This window comes from Budorcas taxicolor, chromosome 18, assembly GCF_023091745.1.
Source record: "Budorcas taxicolor isolate Tak-1 chromosome 18, Takin1.1, whole genome shotgun sequence".
Lineage (NCBI taxonomy): Eukaryota > Metazoa > Chordata > Mammalia > Artiodactyla > Bovidae > Budorcas > Budorcas taxicolor.
In genome coordinates this window covers 47,087,942-47,110,334 of record NC_068927.1, presented here as the reverse complement: position 1 = coordinate 47,110,334, position 22,393 = coordinate 47,087,942, and the positions used below count along the sequence as shown (strand labels likewise).

At 49.7% G+C, this 22,393-nt stretch overlaps 1 protein-coding gene across 3 annotated transcripts; it reads right to left on the bottom strand.

Moving 5' to 3' along the window:
* Nucleotides 1-10,179: 10,179 nt before the first annotated feature.
* FXYD5 (FXYD domain containing ion transport regulator 5) lies at nt 10,180-21,615 on the bottom strand. Of its 3 annotated transcripts, none has more exons than XM_052656241.1 (8): nt 21,526-21,615; nt 20,721-20,781; nt 18,775-18,867; nt 18,085-18,183; nt 14,831-14,944; nt 13,708-13,737; nt 13,553-13,627; nt 10,180-10,482 (listed from the first exon to the last, which is right to left on the bottom strand). In XM_052656241.1, exons 2-8 carry the CDS (start codon nt 20,779-20,781, stop codon nt 10,433-10,435), a joined length of 522 nt encoding a protein of 173 aa, XP_052512201.1. In that variant the 5' UTR covers nt 21,526-21,615; the 3' UTR covers nt 10,180-10,432. The 3 variants fall into 3 exon arrangements, with proteins under 3 accessions (XP_052512201.1, XP_052512199.1, XP_052512200.1); XM_052656239.1 differs by having other exon boundaries at nt 21,467-21,592; XM_052656240.1 differs by lacking the exon at nt 21,526-21,615 and adding an exon at nt 20,871-21,102.
* Nucleotides 21,616-22,393: the final 778 nt, after the last annotated feature.

Here is a 22,393-nt window from a genome sequence, read left to right as displayed (position 1 = left end):
ACAACGAGAAATAAGTTTCTTTTGATGCAAACTGTGGAAGCTTCCAAGTCCCTTATACAGGTCTTGACTAGGAATTTAAAGCTCTGAGCTCATCATTTCTTTTCCCCCATGTTTTCCAGCACAGTTAGAAGCAATCAACCAATCCAGCACGCTCCCTCGTTTTACTGAAATGTTCTATGGAAGCAAATGTGGAGTCACCCAGAACCTTGTTTCCTGTAGAAACTGATACAGGAAAGTACAAGCATTGATCTGAGTAACTGCTCTGCCACTCCATGCCACGGACTTCAGTGGCCAATTTTCCGCCGGAATCAGGGTCATTAACAACTTCAAATCTGATTAGATCAGAGATCCAATTTCGGAAAAACCCAAAACTCATCCTTAAGGGCCTGTTCTTCTGGAACCACTTGTAGATCCAATTCTATATCAGCAAAGCAAAACCGCTGATACATACACACACGCGCATGCACGCGTGCACTCCGCCCCCCCCCCCCCCCACACACACACACGATTTGTTATAGGGATTTCACCTTCCCCCCTTGCGGGAACTGAGCAAGCTGTCTCTGCAAGGCTGCTGTGTTTGGTGCTGGAACTTGAAATTCTTGGTGTAGGATGGGCAGATAGATATAAAGTCAGGGAGAGCGAGAACAATCTGAAATCCACAAGGGTGGACGGAACGCCATCATTCTTTATTTTTCAAATTTATCAAAGTATAGTTGATATACAAAGTTGTGTTAATTTCTTCTAACAACAAAGTGGCTCAGTAAAAAAATATACATATTTACACACACACATATATTCTTTTCATATTCTTTTCCATTATAGTTTATCACAAGTTATTGAATAGAGTTTCCTGTGCTACACAGTAGGACTTTATTATTTATCCAGTCTAAACACCTGTTTATCCTGTCTAAACACCTGCACCTGTTAATCCCAAACTCTCGGTCTTTCCTTATCCCACCTCCCTCCCCTTTGGCAACCATCAGTCTGTTCTCTACATCTGTGAGTCTTTTCTGTTTTGTAGATGAATTTATTTGTGTCCTATTTCAGATTTCACACAGAAGTGATATCTTATGGTGTCTTTGTCTTTCTGACTCACTTAAGTCAGTGTGATAATCTCTAGTCCATCTATGTTGCTGCAAATGACTGTTTCATGCTTTGCTTATGGCTGAGTAGCATTCCATTTATATATATGTACATACATGTACATATATATATATACACATACATACACACACACACACACATCCTCTTTATCCATTCTTTCGCCAATGGGCGTGTAGGTTGCTTCCATGTCCTGGCTATAGGAAATAGTGCTGCTATGAACATAAGGGTGCGTGCATCTTTTTGAATAACAGTTTTATCCAGATATATGCCCGGGAGTGGGATTGCTAGATCATATGGCAGCTCTATTTTTAGTTTTTTGAGGAAACTAAATACTGTTCTCCATAGTGGTTGCACCAATTTACATTTCCACCAATAGGGTAGGAAGTTAATCGCATCATTCTTGTCACCTCTGACCTGGGTGGTGCGCATGGGCGGCAGAGCCAGGGCCCCTGATCACAGGGCTAAACAGACACCAGGCCCAGGAGTTGGATCTGGGAGGAACAGGAGCACTCACAGGCCCTTTTGCTGCCTGACATCAAAGAGATGAATGGGCAGGTCAGTGACAACCAGTTTGAGCTACAAAACAGCTGTTGCCCTCATCTCCACCCAGCAGCCCTCCCAGGACGTCTCTCGTGGCCCACCCTCACCAGAAGCACACAGGGAAGGGGAGGACTCTGGAATATGTAGGTTAACCTTGCCAAATGGACACGTCACAAAGCCACTCAGAGAGTTTTTGAAATCTTGCTTAATCTCCCACCAGCAGAAGCCAGAGTTCAGTCACTCACCAGCCTCTTCAGAGGCAGCACCCCTGCCTGAAGCAAGCATTTGGAGGACACTCCTGGTGCCCAAGAAAAGCACAGTCTAGTCTCACATGAGCAGAGTAGATCTCTTCCAGTTACTGTGACTTGGCCTTACTTCTCCCAGAACCCGAAGCTCATCAGTATTGTACTCAGGAGCCTGGCTGTGTGACAAGAACGACTGCATTAGCTCTTGGCAAGAAACCTCGCCCCTGATGTCAGAGTAGAGGGTGAGGCTTCAGCTCAGATACTACACAGCAGAAAGAGGTGTCGGGCCAGAAGGGGTGCAGGCAGCAGATAACAGCTTTTCGGGGAGCCCTGGGGCACTAGTGGAGAGGTTTCTGGGTGTCTTTTCCGAGTCTGAGACCCAGTGCTGCGGTCTCCCAGAGGTTTCAGCAGACACCAGTCTTAAGAATTGCCTTCTCTCTCTTTTTGCTTTGTTTTGTTTGATGTGGACCATTTTTAAAGTCTATTGAATTTGTTACAATGTTGCTTCTGTTGTTTATGTTCTGGTTTTTGTTTGTGGGTTGGTTTGGTTGGGCTGTGAGGCATGCAGGATCCTAGTTCCCTGACGGATCAAACTTGAACCTCCCAAACTGGAAGGTGAAGTCTTAATCGCTGGACGGCCAGCAAAGTCCCCCTCTCTTTTTATATTTGAATTAAAATTGCTTGAGCTCCCATCCCTCAACTTGTTGAGAATGAGAAGCTCAACCTTCTTCTCACCATCTCCACAAATTCCTCCAGGCTATCGTTTTCCTTGATGGTATTCAGGGTGTTGTAGACTCAGCTGAAAGACCACATTTCCCAGTTTCTTTTTGCTGATAGAAGTGGCCGATTGGAAGTAAGTATTAATGGAAGCCTTTGGGTGGGGATCCTGAAAAGACTCTTTTAAAGGAGCTGGTTCATCTAGCGGTGAGTGGGCAGATCAGTGACAACCAGTGTGAGCCCCAAAACAGCTGTTGCTCTAATCTCCACCCCGCAATTCTCCCAGTAGAACATTTCTCATGGCCCACCTTAACCAGAAGCACATGGGGAAGGAGAGGATTCTGGAAATATGGGTTAACCTGTCCAAGTGGTTAACCCCAATTATTTCTTTTCCTCTTGCTTTTTTTCCCTGGAATATGGTGTGATGGCTGAGGCTCCTGCAGTCATTTTGTGATCTTGAGGATTAGAGCCACATTCTAAGGATGACAGAGCAGTAAATCAATAGGAACCTGGTTCCTCAAGACATCAAGGAACCCCTTCCCCAGCCTTGGACTACGTGCTTCAGAGTTCTGTTATGTGAGACAGAAATAAATTACCTTGTTTACATCACTGATGTTTCTGGCTTATGTCTCTTGCAACAGTTTCTGTTTTCAGAATTCTTGCCATGTGAGATAATAAACTTCCTGTGCAGCAAGCTATATTACTGTTCAACAATACCCAGTTCCCTCCCTATAAGAAGGTTGCAGTTTCCTGCTCTCTCGACCGCCTCTATAGTCTTGTGATTTGTTTTGGCCAAGAAATCTGAGCAAAAATGATGAGTATCTCTTCCTGGCAGAAGCTACAAGAACCAGTATGTATTTCCTCTTGTCCTCTTTTCTTTCTGTCAATGATAAGTAGGAATATTTCTATAATAGCTTCTCCATCAGTTTAGGTCACATTATAGCTATTGGCTGACCCATGATGGACATGCAATGTAAGTGAGAAAAAGAATCTTCATTGTTGAAAGTCACTGAGATTTTGAGATTGTTTATTACTGTCAAATTTAAGGAAAAAATGGGCTGGCTTGATACAAGGGATTAGGAGCTGACAAGTTCTTTGAAAAGGGTGGTGGGAAAAGAAAAGAAAAGGCTAGTGGAGTGGGTTCTAGGCTAAGACTTTGCAAATGATTCTCAGAACATAACTGTAATGAGAAACTCATTCCTCCTTCTTGCATTTTTCTTTATCCTCACGCTACCACCACACTTCTGATACCAAGTGTGGGTTTTTTTCCCCCCTCACCAAGCAATTGTGTATCACCAGCTAGATGTCCTACAATTCAATTCAACTCTGACATTAGCCAGAATTAATGTTGACACCACAGGTTAAGGGCTTCAGATGCCAGTCCCTAGCAGGTCCCCAGGTTACCCACAACGTGTGTCCAACTTAGTTACTAACTGGAGGTTCCCATGACTCCCCCAAATCTTGGATTCAGTTGTTTCCAGAACAGTTTATGGAACTCCGGGAAACATTTACATTGACCGGTTTATTATATAATAAAGGATGTGATAAAGGATACAGATGAAGACGTGCATAACGGAAGATCTGCAAGGGTCCTGAGCACACAGAAGCCTCTGTCCCCTTGGAATTTGGGTGCATCACCCTCCTGCTATGTTTTAATGAGTTGAAAGTTCTCTGAACCCTGTACTTTTGGGATATTTATAGAGGTTTCTTCATCATGTAGGCATAATCAACCATTAACTCAGTTTCTAAGCCTCTCTCTCCTGCCCACGAGATAAGGAGTGGGACTGAAAGTTCTAAGCTTCTAACCATGGCCTGATCTTTCTGGTGACCAGCCGCCACCCAAGAGCCCACCAGGCATAGCTTCATTAGAACAAAAGACACTACTATCACTTAGGAAATTCCAAAGTCTTGAGGAGCTCCATGTCAGGAACTGAGATCAAAGACCAAATATTAGAATAAAGGATACTCTTAATGTAATTTCCTATCACTTAGGAAATTAGAAGGCTTTTAGGAGCTGTGCCAGGAACTGGGAGCAAAATCAAATGTGTGTGTGTATATATATATATATATTCTTTGAACTGATCCACCTGGAGAGCTTCTCCCTCCATCCCAGGAGAGAGGATCCATTGTACATGCCATCTTCAGAATCTTACAGCTCCATCTCTGATCTCTGATCTAGGACCCAGAAGTCATCACAGGCCAGGATATAGCCCTTTTGTCTTCAACTTTGTTGTGTTTTGTATTCAGTAAAGTGTGATAGTAACTCAGTTGTGTATGACTCTTCAAGACCGTATGGATGGTAGCCCACCAGGCTCCTCCATTCATGGAATTCTCCAGGCAAGAATACTAGAGTGGGTTGCCATGTCTTTCTCCAATGCATGAAAGTGAAAAGTGAAAGTGAAGTCGCTCAGTCGTATCTGACTCTTAGCGACCTCATGGACTGCAGCCCACCAGGCTCCTCCATCCATGGGATTTTCCAGGCAAGAGTACTGGAGTACATCTTCTCAAGCCAGGGATTGAAACCGTATCTCCTGTACTGCAGGCAGATTCTTTTTGTCTGAGCCACCATACACTAATCTGAAGTGTACAGTTCAGCCAATTCTGATCAATAGGTACGTTCAGTTTATCTGTATCGCTGTCAGGGTGTAGAACACTTTAATCCTTCAAGAAAGTCCCCCCATATCCCTTCTCCATCAACCTCCTGCTTAGTAGTGGAGGCCGCTATTATTCTGACTTCTGTTACCATCAGTTCAGTTTGCTTACTCTAGAGCTTCACATAAATGGAATTATACCATGTGGGTTCCTCTCTATCTGGCTCCTTTCACTCATGACAATGCTTTTGAGATTCATTCATGTTGTCATGCATACCAGGAATTCTTTTCATTGCTGAATAGTGTTCCATCACTAAGTTTGCCACAGTTTGTATCCACTCACCTATGCTGATGGGCATTTAGACCATTTCTACTTCTTCGCTATTATAAATACTGCTGCTATAAACACTTGTGTAGTACAATGCATTTCTGGACACCTGGTTTCCTTTCTCTTGGACAGATATTTAAGAATTGAATTGTTAGACCATATGTTCAACGTACATTCACCTTTTTAAAGAACTGATAGAGACTTCCCTGGTGGTTCAGGGACCCAGACTAACAAAGCAGAGGCTCCAGGCTCCATCCCTGGTCAGGGAACTGGATCCCACATGCTGCAACTAAGAACTGGCACAGCCAAATGCTGCTGCTACTGCGAAGTCGCTTCAGTCGTGTCCGACTCTGTGCGACCCCATAGACGGCAGCCCACCAGGCTCCCCCATCCCTGGGATTCTCCAGGCAAGAATACTGGAATGGGTTGCCATGTCTTTTCCAATGCATGAAAGTGAAAAGTGAAAGTGAAGTCGCTCAGTCGTATCCGACTCTTAGCGACCTCATGGACTGCAGCCCACCAGGCTCCTCCATCCATGGGATTTTCCAGGCAAGAGTACTGGAGTTGGGTGCCATTGCACGGCCAAATAAATAAGTATTAAAGAACTGATAGTTTTCTGAAGTGATTGTACTGATTTACACTCCAGTTTACAGCAATGTATGAAGTTCTCCTTGCTCCACATCTTCTGCCGCACTTGACATTGTTAGTCTTTCTAATTTTAGCCATTCTGCATGAGATGCTGTCTCATTCTTATTTTCATTTACTTTTTTCCTCATGACTAGTGATATTGAACATCTTTTCATGTGTTTATTGGCCATTTAGAAATCCTCTGTGTGTGTGTGTGTGTGTGTGTGTGCACACACACATATAACTGCCTCTTAATGCCCACAAAGCTAGTGACTAGATACTGGAATGATGTGGTCCCAAACTCATCACCTTGGCAACCCTCCTAACCAGCAGAAAATAGCCAATTGAGCAAAAAGATGATCACTTTGGCCTTCCAAATTTCATATGCATGTGTGAGTGCTAAGTCATTTCTGTCATGTCTGACTATTGGTGACCCCATGAAGCCCACAAGGCTATTCTGTCCATTGGATTTTCCAGGCAAGAATACTGGAGTGGGTTGCCATGTCCTCCTCCAGGGGAATCTTCCTGACCCAGGGATCGAACCTGTGTCTCCTGCATTGGCAGGCTGATTCTTTACCACTGAGCCACCTGGGAAACCTCCAAATTTCATATAAGAGCCTCTAATTGGCAGAGCTGAATCTGCATCCAAAACTCCATATCATGGGCATCTTCAAAACACAGTATCAGTTTTTTTCATCTCTGCCCCATGGGAAGATGGCATGGGGAGGGAATGGACACCTAACACGTAACATAATTCCCCTAGTTATGAATGAAGTAGGTCAGCTCTGCCCTACTTCTTCCTACGAGGCAGTCAGTTGTGCCTCTGAGCTGGTGATTCCTTGAGTCCAGGCTATGCTCCAGTAGTGGCACAGGAAATGGTTTTAGGCCCCAAACAATATTAACTCACAGTGAATTGCATCACAAGAATGAATTGCTTTGCGAATGCCTTTTACAAATCATTTGTTTTTGGCGGTGCTGGGCCTTTGTTGCTGCACAGGCTTTTCTCTAGCGGTGGCAAGCAGGGGCTGCTCTCCAGCTGTGGTATGTGGCGTCTCACTGCAGTGGCGTCTCACTGCAGCAGCTTCTCTTGGTTTCAGAGCACAGGCGCTAGGGCCCTCAGGCTCATGGGCCCAGTAGTTGCTGCTGCTGGACTCTAGAGCACAGACTCAATAGCTGTGGCCCACAGACCAGGGATTTTCCCAAATCAGTGATCGAACCCGCCTCTCCTGCATCAGCAGGTGGATTCTTAACCACTGAGCCACCAGGGAAGCCCTTGAATATCTTTTAATGATATAAGAGAAGACTCTGTTTGGTAGAGACAGCTAGCTTTTGTGCGCAGCTCCTGGAAGGTAATCTCTAAACCCCTGGAATGTCCTGCCTGAAAGCAGTGTCTTTCTTTACCTGGGGGCCTTGGGCCAGCTTAGACAGTTCCTAACAATGGGATGGATGGCCGCAGCTTTGGGTCACAGGTATCAGCCAGAGGGACAGGAAAGGAAGGTGACCACACAAGTGGTCAGTCGTCTCTTGGTGACGGAGCTCCAATAAAAATGTTGACACCAATCTTGTGGGGGCTTCCCCGACTGGCACTGTTGTCACACACTGCTGCCAGGACTTAGCACTGTCCACTGCTCCACTGGGAGAGAACCCCTGGGAGTTTCACGGCTGGAACTCTTCTGCTGTGTGTGTGTGTGTGTGTGTGTGTGTGTGTGTGTGGGTGGGTGTGTTAGTCGCTCTGTTGTGTCCAACTCTGCGACTGCAGAGACTAGCCTACCAGGCTCCTCTGTCTATGGAATTCTCCAGGCAAGACTGCTGGAGTGAGTAGCCATTCCCTCCTCCAGGGGATCCTCCCAACCCTGGGATCGAAACCAGGTCTCCTTTACTGCAGGCAGATTCTTCACTGCTTGCGCTACCAGGGAAGCCCAATAAACCATAACTGTGAGTATAATGGCTTTCAGTGAGTTCTGTGAGTCCTTCTAGTGAATTATTGAACCTGAAGGTGGTCTTGAGCACACCCAGCCTTGTAGTTGGCATCAAAAGTGAGGGTGGTCTTGGGCCTCCCAAGTTCAGCAATATCTTTGGGCAGTAAGGGAACGATCACACCCCTCACACCAGATGATGTCCTCCAATGCATCAGACTCTGGCCTCCAACTCAGAGCCCTCAGTCAGCAACTCAGTATCCAGCTCAAACACAATATATCTTTTTTCTTGTTTGTCTTCACTGGATTTATCTTTATGGCTGTTTTCTATTCATATCAAGCAGTACCAGGTCTCCACTCCAGTACTTTGGCCCCTTGATGGGAAGAACTGACTCACTGGAAAAGATCCTGATGCTGGGAAAGATTGAGGGCAGGAAAAGAAGGGGGTGACAGAGGATGAGATGGTCGGATGGCATCATCGACTCAATGGACATAAGTTTATGCAAACGCTGGGAGATAGTCAAGGACAGGGAAGCCTGGCGTGCTGCAGTCCTTGGGGTTGCAAACAGTCGGACACAACTAAGTGACCAACAGTACTACTACCATATATCATGTACATATAATGTACATATCACACATATAATATGCATATGTTATACATATGTATACACATATGTCACAGATATACAAAATGTATGCAATATATGCATTTTAATTGAATGTATCTTTAGGGCTACCTGTTATTTATATGAAACAATACAGATTTTCCATATATTAGAGTGCTTTTAAAATATTTTTTAAGTTAAAATGAGAGTTCCTCTATTAAATAAATGAATAATAATAAAGGTGTGATGAAAATGTGGCAAAAATTGAGAAGAGAATATATATACATAGTCATATTGTTTTCTTTTTTTCTCATTTAATTACTTTGGGCTGTGCTGGGTCTTTGTTGCTGTGCGGGGGTTTTCTCTAGTCCTGGCGAGCAGGGCCTACTATTTGTTGCAGTACAAAGGCTCCTCATTGCAGCGGCTTCTCCTGTTGCAAAGCACAGGCTCTAGGGCGCACAGGCTTCAGTTCTGCCCAGTGGGGTTCAGTAGTTGTGGCTCCTGGGCTCTAGAGCACAGGCTCAATATTTGTGGCACTTAGTTGCTCCGCAGCATGTGGGATCTTCCTGGATCAGGGATCGAACTCTTGTCTCCTACATTGGTAGGCAGGTTCTTTACCACTGAACCACCAGGGAAGCCCCAAATCACATTATTTTTTCTGATACTTTTGTTTCTATTTTATTACTCATTTTCCTTCCTTTTTTTTTTTTTTTTAAATGCTACTCACAGCCCACTAAACTGATTTTGTAACCCGTGAACAGGCTGTGACTAGAAGTTTGTGAAACATTGTTATGCAACCACTTTGAACCACTTTGAACCGGACCCTGTCTCTTTGCTTTGGCACAATGACCCTTGACCCTGGGCAGAGGTCTCCACCCCCAGCCCTGTGATTCCAAGGGTCTACTTTTGACTAAACTGGTTGAGTCCCTCCCCACAGGCGACAGAACCCAAGGGTCTTCAGGAAGTGCCCACTGGGGCCTATACCCCTTCTCGACCATGCTATGGGACCCCAGGACCCTGGAATTCCCCACCCAAACTACTCTGAGCCCACTCTAGTGGCCTTCTTGTGGACACACCCTAAACCAAGAGGGAACCAGGAGTATGGCTGGAGCTTGGATGTGCAGGGTGGGGTGTCTACACTCACGTGCTGGAGGTACCCAGAGTGGGGAAAAAGCCAGTTGCCATGGGCCTGGGGCCTCCATTTGTAATTGCCCAGTTACCAGAACCCCCTCCCAACATCAGGGGCCAAGCTGGCTTTGGCTCTGCACACACACTGGCCGAGGGTCTCCATCTGCCGTGGGCAGAATCCAGCGCTGACTCTCTCATTGGCCGAATCCTCCTGAGGCCCACCCCTCATTCCTCCCATCTCACCCCTGCTGGCTTGGTTCACCGTATCCCCCACCTAGGCTGTGGAGTCTGTGACCCTCCCATCTTACTCCTGGGGGCCCTGCCCCAGCCCCCGCCACTTTGTTCCACTCCCCGGTCAAGAGTGATCAGAGACCAAGGGACGGAGAACACAGGGCTTTACTTCCTGTCTGAACACAATGGATACATGGGGTGGGGGGGGGGGGGGCGGGCAAGCAGTCCTCAGGCAGGCAGGGCTGGGAGAACAGGGGGCTCAGGCCATCAGTCCTGGCTCTGGCTCCATCCGCCTCTTCCCAGGCTGGGCTCTGTTGTCGGTCCAGCAGGGTCACAGTGAGCCAGTGGGGGCTCAGTCTCGGGGTGCCCATTAGATCTTCAGCCCCTGCTTCCTCAGGACTCATCTGTCACGATTCCAGCACAATCGGGGCAACTGTCTGCACTTGCCACCTGTGGGTGAAAGAAACAGTTCAGTCGTGAGTCAGAACGATACTGATTATTACGTGTGATCTGGGTGCTGGAGGATGAGGCCCATCCGCCCTGTCCCTCAGAAGGCTCCAAGGCAACTCTGAGCAAGTGACAAGAAGCTGATGGGGAAGAGCTGGCTCAAGGATCCCCAGGGGTCACTCACATGTTCAGCAAATATTTACTGTGCACCTAGTGGGCCAGGCAGTGACCTGGGGACTGGGGACACGGGAACACGGCCAGGAGCATGAATGGAGGAAATCCCTGCTCTGGGAGCACTGACTTGCCAGTGGGGGAGATGGAGAATGAGAAAAGCCCTAAGTCAAGTGTACGGATGGTGATGAGTCAGTGATGAGTGCTATGAGGAAAAATTAAACAAGAAAGGAGGCAGGGAGGCCCAGGAATTGGGAGCATCCTCATGGCGATGACTAGACATGCCTTAATGGGGAGGTGATATTTGAGCAAAGACCTGAAGGGGATGAGAGGGAAGCTACGTGGACATCTGGAGGAAGGGTGTTCCAGGCATAGGGAACAGTCGGTTCTAAGGCCCTGAGTGAGGGCCTAGACAGGAGGGATTGAAGGAGAGCTGGAAGGCCAGGGGGTTGGGCCAAAGCAAATGAGGGGGATCTTAGAAAACAAAGGAGGGGGACTTCCCTGGAGGTGCAGCAGTTAAGACTCTGCTCACAGTGCAGGGGGCCCAGGTTCAATCCCCGGTCAGGGAACTAGATCCTTCGTGCCTCAACTAAGAACCTGCATGCTGCAGCCAACGAAGACCCCAAAATGTGTGAAAGTGTGTGTTAGTCGCTCAGTCATGTCCGACTCTTTATGACCCCATGGACTGTAGCCCACCAAGCTCCTCTGTCCATGGGATTCTCCAGGCAAGAATACTGGAATGGGTTGCCATTCCCTTCTCCAGGGGGTCTTCCTGACCCAGGGATCTGCATTGCAGACAGATTCTTTACCATCTGAGCCACCAAAGCAGCTGACTAAATAATTTTTTTTTTTTTTTAAAGAAAGAAAACAAAGGGAACTTCAGAAAACAGCCCTTTTCCATCTCCCAGCTGCCACCCTTACCTACCCCTCCCTGTCCCTCTGGACTCATCTCCTACTCCTCTTCTCTCACACCTTCCCAGCCACTCCGCCTCTTCCCTTGGTTATTTTAACAAGCTCAGCTCATTCCTGCCTCCAGGGCTTTCCACTTGCTGCTCCCTCTGCCTGGTTTTTAAAATCATCTTTGTCATCATCAGAATCCATTCTGCTTTGACCTCTTAAGAGGAAGTGCTCTTCTCATCCTTCTCAATCTCATCTTTATTTTCCTCTTGGCAAGTCTCTTTTTCTGTATTCACACTGCTCACGAAAGCACTGACCTATTTATTGTGCTCTCCCACCAGCTGTGCGTTCCCTAATGATGGGGACCAGAGTCCCCAGCATCACAGCACAGGAGGGCACAGGGAGTGTGCGTGTGCTCAGTCGTGTCCGACTCTTTGCCACCCCATGAACTGTAACCAGCCAAGCTCCTCTGTCCATGGGATTTTTCCAGGCAAAAATACTGGAGTGGGTTGCCATTTCCTACTTGGGGGGACCTTCCCGACTCAGGGATTGAACCTGTGTCTCTTGTGTCTCCTGCATTGGCAGGTGAATTCTTTACAACTAGTGCCACCTGGGAAGCCTGGGCACAGAGTAGGTGCTCACAAATGCCACTGGAACAATTTATAGCCCTAGAGGTAACATTCAGGCTCTGCCCTCACACAGACATAGGTCCAGCCCTTCCCTGATTTTTATGTGCTGTGTGACCTTGGGCAAACTTTGCAACTCTCTGAGCCTCACTTTTCCCACAGGGGATAGCACAGTTCCTGGCACAAAGTCAGGATCTATAAACACGAGTTGAAAAACTGAGGCAACAGTGCTTCACTCCCTATTCAACACTGATCAGACACGTGTCAGTGATCTCTTTTCAATTCTATCCATGTTCTGCCTCCCACCTTAAGGCAAAAAGATATAGCTGTGCCCCTTTTCCTGATGAGGAAGCTAGACAAGAGAGGTCATAAAACTTGGCGTGGGTTATACAGTTTAACTGAGAGCTTGCAAACTGGTGGCCCTTGTATTTTATTTAATCTGTAACATTATTAAAAAATTAGTTTCTCTGCTTGAAATCCTCCCTTTGTCCCCCTTTCCTGCCTGACACTGGGCCCTGGGAGGCTGAGCACAGCCTGGTGGGAGAGACGAGGGCACAAAGGAGAAAGAGGCTGAGGTGTCTGATCCTCTTGACTCCTGCCCTGCTCCTTCCTGGGGAGCTTACCAGGAAGCAGTGGCTGGAAACCTCTCTCTGGAGTCGCAGCTCCTGTTTGGGGGCCCCTCCTTCAGCTCCATCTCTCACCAGGCCCTGGCGCAGCTGCTCCTTCCCCTCACTGCCTCAGGCTGTGGCATCACAGCTCCCAGGTGTTGCTACTCCTGGGGAGTTGCACCATTGCATTCCCCTGCCATGTGAACAAGCCCAGGCTAGTCTGCTAGAGAAGACCACCAGGCGAAGACCTGAGGTTCCCGTCCAAACAGATCCCTGCTGACCCACAAATGCCCTCAGAGGCACGAATACATCCAGCGACAACCAGAAGAACCACCCAGCTGAGCCCAGACTATGTTTCCAAAGTGCAGAAGTCACAGCTCAGTAAATGGTTATCATCTTAAACCCCTGAATTCCGGGGTGGTTTACATGGATGTGCATTCTCAGTCACTCAGTCATGTCTGACTCTTTGCAACCCCACAGACTGTACTCTGCCAGGCTTTTCTGTCCATTGGATTTCCCAGGCAAGAATACTGGAGTGGGTTGCCATTTCCTTCTCCAGGGGCTGTTTCTGATCCAGGGATTGAACCTGCGGCTCCTGCATTGGTAGGTGGATTCTTTACCACTGAACCACCTGTGAAGCCCGGTTTACATGGATATGTCTCCTTTAAAATGACCTTGTTAGGGGCCTTCAAGTCCCGTCCGGTCAGAGTGTAAGCCAAGGTCTCCTCCCTCCCAGTCCTGATGCCTCTCCCACCCAGCCCCCATTCTCACTGGTGAGGATGACGATGCCTGTGATGAACAGCACTGCTGCCACCATCAGCCCCCGTTTCCGGAGAGTGTCCTCGTCTGCAGAGAGAGAAATGGAGGAAGGTGATGAGAGGGGCCTTCAGCCTCCTTTCCCCCACAGCCTCCCAAGAGTAACTTACCATAGAAGAAGGGGTCATCCTCCTTTGAACCTGGAGGGGACAGAAGGGAACAAAGGTTTATGGAGTGAATTGGCGAGCGAGAGAGTCAGAGAGGAGACACTTGGATCTCAGCCTTGGTGCACTTAGGACAAAACGTGAAGTCCTCACAAGGAACACAATTGGGTTCCCATCACCTCTAAACTCTTCTCCTCGCTCATCCCCTTACTCACTGCGCTTTTCTCCCACCCCCATTCCCCACGGGTGAACTGTGTGAAGCCCTGCTCACCCCAGGGCCTTTGCACCGGCTGCTTCTACTGCCAGAAGCTCCCTTCCTCCGGCATCCACATAGTTCCCCTTAGCTTCTTCTCAGTGAGGTCTCCCTGGCCTTTTACAGAAAATACTCTCTGCCCACTCTCTCACCCTTATCTCTCTTGCGTCTTTCTTTTTCCCCCTCTTCATTTTTCTTGACAGCAACTTAATATATGGCTATTAACTTATTATATATAGTTATTATGATCCTTATTTATTGTCTCTCTCCCATGAGAACATCTGCTCCATGAAGGGAGAGACTTTCATCTGTCTCACTCACTTCTGTACTCCTGGCACCTAGAGGAGGGCCTGGCCCACAATAAGTGCTCAGTGACTATTGTTTGAATGAATGAGTGATTGAACTCTCTATGTGATCCATGGCTGTATCATTTCCATCTGTTCACTGAGGCTGGCTGCACAGGAAGTGGAAGATAAGGCCAGGAGGGGAAGAATCAAGGTGCCCCTATACACAGAGCTCTTTGCTGACCCCAAACTGATCTCCAATGCACAGGTAAATCCAGCTGAGACCAGACAAGCACCCAGCCAAGCCCAGACTAGACTTCCAAATTGCAGACCTGAGCGCTAAACAAATGATTGTCATTTTAAGCCACGGGGTTTTGGAGTCATCTCTATGCAACACTCACACATTCATTCATCTCTTCAGACATTTACTGTGTGCCCACCCTTTACTCACTCACAATACCAGCCCTGAAGTCAGGTATTCACCCGACACCTAGTTACTGCGCATTCTTCTGTGCTGCGCAGTATTGAGGTGCTAAGAACATGCAGTGAATAAGAAATAGCCTGTGTCCAGTCTGAGAAGGGAGTTACTGACCAGATTGTCTGAGGATGGAGTCCTTCCTCTCATGCCTGCTTGGGGATCGTGTCTTGGAGGGCGTGGAGCCTTGAGTGGGATTGGCAGGGGGTTTCGTCTTGGAGGGCGTGGAGCCTCGAGTGGGATCGGCAGAGAGCAGCCAGAGGATGGTGGAGGGCAGGAGTGAACCAGGGAGAGGGACGAGAGACACCATTAATGATCTTTGGGAGTAGCCCCTCTCCCATGCCTACACTCAGTGAGCTGGCACAGGTCCCCCCCACCAACCCATGGAGGCAGCCAGGAGTGGCAGGTGCTCACCCTGATTAAGACCAACAGCCCAGGCTAGCTTGCTAACCCCGGAGGAACCCCTGGCCCCTCTCTGAGGACCTTCTGCATGGCCCCATGATCAGGAATAAAGGGTAATGTCTGTCAGACCCAGACAAGGGCCTCCAGGATCTTGACCCAGTCACAGAACTTGGAGATACTGGTTAGAAAACATGTTGAATATCACCTCTGCTCCCAGACCAAGAACATCAGAGGGTTCCTCTTGGTAAAAACATGAATATCCCCAAGGAAAGTCCTGCCCCTCTGGCACTGAGAAGCATCCTCAGTAAGGTGGTCACCCCTGACGGATGCCCAGATGTGAAGTCAGCAAGCAGAGAAACTGCCTCGTGACTGGCTCCCCAGGCCAGCCTCAGTGCCTCGCTTCCTAAACATGAACCAACAGCCAAAGGCTATAAGACGTTCAGGAAAGCTTTTTCCAAGAAAAGGGAGCAGCAAAGTCATGGGCAAAGATGGAAGGATCACCGGAAATGTAAAAGGACAGCCTCAGCGGTACGTAGGGCTTATCGCCCCCTCCCCCAGTGTGAGGAAGCCTGGGCTCAAATTTTGGTTCTGCCATTTTGCACCGTGTGGCCTAAGGCCTGCCGAGGAACCTCTCTGGGCTTTAGTTTTGTTCCCTGTAAAATGGGGTACCAACAGCTCCTACCATGTAGGGTAGTGATCAGCACTAAATGACTGATCATGTAAAAGTTTAGCACAGTGCATGGAGCAACCCTCAGCACGTTGCTGTATTGTCTACTTGGCTCCGACTCTCCCCTTCTGCGAACAGTCCACCTTTCTCTCAGGGGAAATGATGCTGCTTCCCCAGATCATCTCGGTCTCCTACAGTAACCCAGCCACAAGGGGGAGCATGCGACCCAGTCTCATCCTTTCCCGTAGCGCTCAGTGGCTTCAGTCATGGGCTGTAACCTGCCAGGCTCTCCTGTCCCTGGGATTCTCCAGGCAAGAATGCTGGAGTGGGTTGCCGTGCCCTTCTCCAGGGGTTCTTCCGACCCAGGGATCAAACTCGCATCTCTTATGTCTCCTGCATTGGCAGGCGGGTTCTTTACCACTGAGCCACCTGGGAAGCCCCATCCTTCGCTGGGACCTTTCAAATTCCAAGTTAAAAATTTCAGCAGATGCTGGGTGAAACTCAGAAGTTCTGAGCCTGCAGGTGATGGAGCCACTTCCTTGCCAGGTGAAAGACAAGCTCCAGCACGAGAGAACAAATACGCAGGAGGGAGAGAAGCTCTGTGGGGGCTGGGCAAGCTTGCGATTCAGCAGTGCCTTTTACCTCTTGGCTCCTTGACCCCCTCCGCCCAGCTGAATTTTCATCACGAATAACCAGGGATATAGAAGAACACATACAGTAACCCAGGTCAGCAAGGACTCAGAGTAAGAGAATCCAGAAATATGAAGATGTTTTCTCAACTGGAAAATGTGGAAACAGCTGCTATACCCCGACCCCCATGGTTGTACAAAATTAAAAAAAAAAAAACCTCCCTTCCCCCAAGACACTGTATTTCCATCCGTTGTAAAATTGTTTTAATAGACAGACTGTCAGCAAGAGATGCTTTACTGTCACCACTGGGAAGTTGTAACAATGATAACAATAAAAAAAATCTACAGGGGGAGGACTTTCCACGTAGTGCCCTTGTGCATTGCCCAACCTGAGCAACCATGCATGCATTCCAGCTTGTGAGTGGCCTAATCTATAGGACTTTCCATTGGGGGCTGCTTCTCAAATATGGGCCATCACACAGGCATTAGAAACCACCTATTACCTTTATTTCCGCTCATCTCCCTTTCCCAAATGTTACCCCTAGTAACATTGACTCACTTGTCCTGTGGTGAGTCACCTCTTCCCTTATTCTTGATCTAAGTGGTTCAGACAGACCTGAAGGGGTTTTCCAGCCCCACGATGGGGCACAAGACTCAGCCCTGACCAGTCAGAGCTGTTCATTTCCCAGGCTCCCATTGGTCAGTCATGGGCACGTGACCCCACATGGGCCAATGAGAATCAGCTCTAGGCCTTCTAGCTAGCAAGGCACTCTCTAGTTGCTGATGAGTTTGTAATGGCAACTTAGGACTAGTGGACCACTTTTGCCACTAAGATGGGAAAGACCTCTTCAGAATGAAGATAGCAGAGCTGGGAGAGGAAGAAAGTCGTGATGACAGTGCTTGAGCTCTTTGACCCAGCTGTGCCTGACATTAGTGCCTCTGTACTTAACAAAGTATATATTGCTAATAATTTTTTTTTTCAGTTGGGTTTTCTGAATTTTGTAACTGAAAAGCTCCTGCTCTAACATTAAGAAGATCTACACCAAGGATAAACCCACAGGCACATTTCCCGCATCAGCCCTATGAAGGGACCTGAATCTTTATTCAGGGTCTTGGAGGGACTTCCCTGGTTGTTCAGTGGTTAAGAATCCGCCTTCCAATGTAGGGGACACAGGTTTGATCCCTGGTCCAGGAAGATCCCACGTGCCTCAGAGCAACTAAGCCCGAGGGCCACAACTGTGGGGCCCAAGCACTCTAGAGCCCATGTTCCATAACAAAAAGAGAAGCCCGGGTACTGCATCAAAGACCCTGTGCAACCAAGACCCAGTGCAACCAAAACAAAATTAATTAATTAATTTAATCAAGTTACATTTTAAAAAAAAAAGAGGGTCTCTGAGTCTGTCAAATTTGAAAATGCTGCAAACCAGATGGTCCCTCTTGGGATGGCTGCTGCAAATAAGCTTTATTACGACTCCGAGAAGTCCCAGCAGATAGAAACGTGTTTAACTCAAGAGTTTCCCAAATATCTTTAACTGCAAACCAAAAAAAAAAAAATTGGAAAAATGTATTAATTCCCCAGGCGGATGCTCTGAGAAACGTACTCAGGGAAATGCTGCCCTAGATGGAGAATTAAACACTACTCAAGTATGTTGCTGTGCCAGTCCCAGGTCTACCTTGCATCGTGCTCTTGTCCATCCCCTGACCTGTTGTTAGAAGCACCTCCGTTTCCGTCGTTTGCTGGGTCTGGGTCTCCATCTGGTTCGGTGTTGCTTCTACTCAGGGCAGAAGAGAAAGGCGGGGAGGGTGAGAAAGGAGTGAATCATGGATCTGCAGAAAACAGCAAGGGTCCTTCTCCCTGAACCAGGCTGGCTAAAATCAAAGATGTCCACGGATAAATGTCGCTGTGGGGGTGAGAAAGGGGGACCCTCTCACGTGCCGCTGGTAGCAGGGCAAGTTGGTGGTCCTGTGCCCCACAGGGTCATGAGTAAACTTCAGAGCTAGGTTCCTGGTCCCTCATCCCAGGCATGTCACTGACTTTTGGTGACTCCTTCGGTGAGTGACTCTGAGCCTCCTGTAAAATGAGGATAGTGCTCATTTCTTTCTCAGAGGGCTTGTGTGAGGACTGGGTGAGTGAATGCAGGGTAAGTATTTAGAACCATGACTGTCCCTTCATTTGTGCTGTAAGTGCTCAAGGAGGAAGGGACGAGGTTTCTCATTGTGGCGCTGTGAGCAGCAGGATGAACTGAGCCTAGATGGAGCCATGCCTGAAGGTGCATCCCTGGACTTTTCAGTTACACAAACCCCAAAACTCCCATTTGGTTCAAGCTTGAGATTTTTGTTGCTGTGACAGGATGTTGACAGACCCATTCCTTGTTCCTCATCTGGGGCTGGAGTAGGGACATGAGTGATTTCAGTCACTGGATCTGCTGGAGTTACGACCTCCTTTGATATCTGTCCTGGAAAATCAAGGATGAGAAGTCAGTGGGGAGCCTTTGGTCCCCCTTCTCTCACCAACACTCTTACCTTCTCCTCCCTTCTGAAACCTTGGTGGTCTGTTGGTGGGGCAGCAGTTGACCGATCAGCTTTGGTGGAAGTGTTTTAAGAAATGCTAACACCACAGCACCCTACCTCCAGCCGCCTCTCCCTATCCATCCTTGTGGGATGAGAGAGGCAGTTAAGGCAAGTATGCCCAGGTGCTAGAGTCAGCCAGGGGCCTGATTTCAAATTCTGTTCCCAATAACTTCCTTGCTGTGTGACCTGGAGCAAGTGAAACCTCTCCCTCTGAGCCCTGGTTGCCCCCTCTGCAAAGTGGAGATAATTCTTGAATCTATTTCTCTAGACTGTAGAGAGGGTGAAATGAGATGGAGGTGGGAAGAGTCTCCCCTACTGCGTAATATGCAGTCAGTGCTGTATATCGGATATCATATCTATCAATTGCCACTGCCCCCAGCCTGGCCCCGCCTCCATCCTCTCCCTCTGGGACCATCGCACAGCCTCCTCCCTGGTCTCCCCGCTCCCCACACACAGCCAGAGGGAGCCTGTGAACCTGATTCAGATCAGGCTGCTGGCTGAGTGCCTCCTCTGGCTCCACCTTGCTCTGAGTAAGAGCCAAAGCCCTCATGTGGCCCATAAGTGTCCCCCCCAACAACCCGATCTCCTGTCACCTCTCTGACCTCTCCTGTTTCCGCCCCGCCCTTTGTTCATCCCAACCCAGGCCCGGCCTGCCTGCTGTCACTCACGCTCTCCAGATAGAACTCATATTCCTCACATACCTGCTTTGCTCATCCCCTCCTCTCCTTGTATCTGCCCAAATGTCACTTTCTGGTGAATGTCACTTTCTGGTGAGGTCTTCCCTGATCACTCTATTTAAGCAAGCCTCATTTCTCTCTTCTATTTTCTTCCCATAGCATTTTCCACCTTCTAGCATATAATATTGGGTTGGGCCAAAAGTTCGTTTGGTTTTTTCCATAAGATGTTATGGGCCAACCCAATATAAGTTACTGAATGCATTTGGTGTCTGTCTTTCCAATTAGAATGTGAGCTCCTGTTTTATGCCTTGCTGTTTCCCCAGTGCCTAGAATAAGATCTGCTCAGTGAACGCTTGTTGAACGACTGAATGAACACACGAAAACCGTTTTATCCCAGAGAAATGGGGCCACTTCGGTGCAGAGTTTGCTCTGGGTTCCGGGGTTAGAGCCCAGCCCCTCCACACACTAGCCTCTGGCACAGGGCACTTTCCTTCACTGAGCCTGTTTCCTCATCTGTAAAATGGCCATAATAGCATCATAGATTAGAGCAGAAGCTGAAACAAGCACCTGCCATGCAGAAAACACCTGCAAGGATCCCCCATAGATACTGTTTTCAGAAAACACTTCACAGGCAAGAGTGAGACGTCTTCAACTCCTGGACTGGCCTCAGCTCACCCCCTTCCCCTAATCACATATCACCCGAGGATCCAGGAAGCTCCTGTGCTGTGAGTCGAGGGTTCCTGGCTGCCAAGTAGAAAACCTACACCCATCTCCCCGCCAAATCAAACTCCGTGAGTTCTTCTTGGAAGTCAAATGGAGGATGCTCAGCAGGACAGGCCCTGGCCAGACTCACTGGAAGCAGCCACCCAGGTCTGAGGTATCTAAACAGGGTGTAACCTTGGCCCCCTTACTGGGGCCCCCACTTCCTGGTGCCGGCTCAGTAGAAGACTGAGGACACAGGAGAGAGAACCCAGATTCACCAGGCAGCCACCCAGCAACACAGGCACTCGAAGTGGGCTGGGGGCTCTGCAGCAGGGTGGAAAGAAAGGGCTGGGCCTTACCTCTGGTGGGGAGAATCAGGCCAACGGTGATGAAGAGACACAGGCGACCAGAGGGCGACATCTATAAAGCAAGCCAGAGCTGGGGTCAGCCAAGATGTCAGTGAGGCAGGGACAGGGCAACCCCCGGGACCCTGCAGCTCCCTTCCTTACCCTGAGCAGGCCCCTCTGGCTTCAGAGACCCCTGCTAGGGCTGATGGTTGGCTGTGGGGAAGGGGGCCAAGGGGAGGGTCTCAGAAGTGGAGGTTCCCAGCAGTCAATCCCTCCTTCCCTCTGCAGGTCCCCAAAGATAACAAAAAGCATCAGTCTACACCAGGCTGCAAGAGGCAGCCACTGCCCAGGGCAGTCCCCCTGCCCCACGAAGTGGAGAAGCACTCAGGGGCCGGCTGGGACTGACCCTGCCGGGCAAGGGGAAGGCGCTGGGGCACAGAAGAGGAGATAGGAGGGCCTCGGCCCTCCCTCTGGGGCTGTCCTCAGAGCGAGGAGCCAGCAAGGAGGGGGAAAGAGGAAGAGTGAGTAATGTGCTTCTGATCTCAGAGGAAAAAGTGAGTTGGTGTGAGGGCCTCCCAGCAGGGACAATAGAGCGGGATGCCGGGCAGATCTGAGCGGGTGAGAGGGAGGTAGGCGAACGGGGGAGACTGAGGCAGGAGGCGCCGAGGGGTGCCCACATGGCGGTGCCGGAGACAGCGGGACGGAGAGTGAGCATGAACGGGGGGCGGAGAGGCGCCGAGAGGATGGTCTCTACCCACCTGAGCCCGGCGCTTGGGCAGAGGGGAGCGGATGGAGGACAGTCGGAGGAGACACTCACGTCAGCGCCGGGGGTCCCAAGCCGGCAGCCTCGTACTGAGAGGGCAGCGGCGGCGGCTGCGTCCAGGCGGAGGGTGTGGCCAGGGGAGCGCGCTGGCGGGCGGGGACCGAGACGGGCTCAGTCATTTCCTCTCGGGTTTCCTGGCTTCGGAGCCCGGGGTGGGAGCAGGAGGGGGAGACGCGGAGGGCGATGCGGGGGCCTGGGGTGAGAGGCAGGGCGGAGGCCTCCGCCCACCCCGCCTAGGGGAGGCGGGGGCGGGCACCGCGGGGCGGGCAGGTCTCGGCGGGGGCGGGTCTGGGGAGGCAAGGGGAGCAGGGGGAGGGGTCTGCTCCGGGGTCTCGGGGATGGGCGGCTGGGTTGGGGCGGGGGTGGCAAGGAGGGAAGGGAGCGGAAGTTTGAGGGGTTCCGAGAGAGGAGGAGGCCACTAGGGAGCTGGCGGAGGGGAAGGAGAGGAAGGGGGTAAGTCTGGGGATGGAGAGATAGCTCCCCAGGTTCGATTTTGCCCCCTCCCCCGTTTCCTCCCCACAGACGAGAACACACACACAGAAGAGGGGGAAAAACCAAACGCAGATTTATTAAGCTCAAGACATAGACACCGAGGGTGCCGGGGTCCGGGTCTCCTAAGAGGAGACAGGGTAGTCCCTGGGAGCAGCACCCCGGGACGGCGGGGGGCTGAGCGTGGACTCAGGACCCCAGGAGATGGAGGCCTGAGTCTCCGGATCTGGGATGCAGACGGGCTCTTTGAGGGGTCGTCATTGCCAAGGCCTAGGGAGGTGCAGCGGCCCCAGCCTTGGAGTGGGTGGGGCGGCTCATTCAGGGGAGCGCTGCCGGGGGCGGGGCCAGGCTGGGGTCCCCACCGCCTCCACCC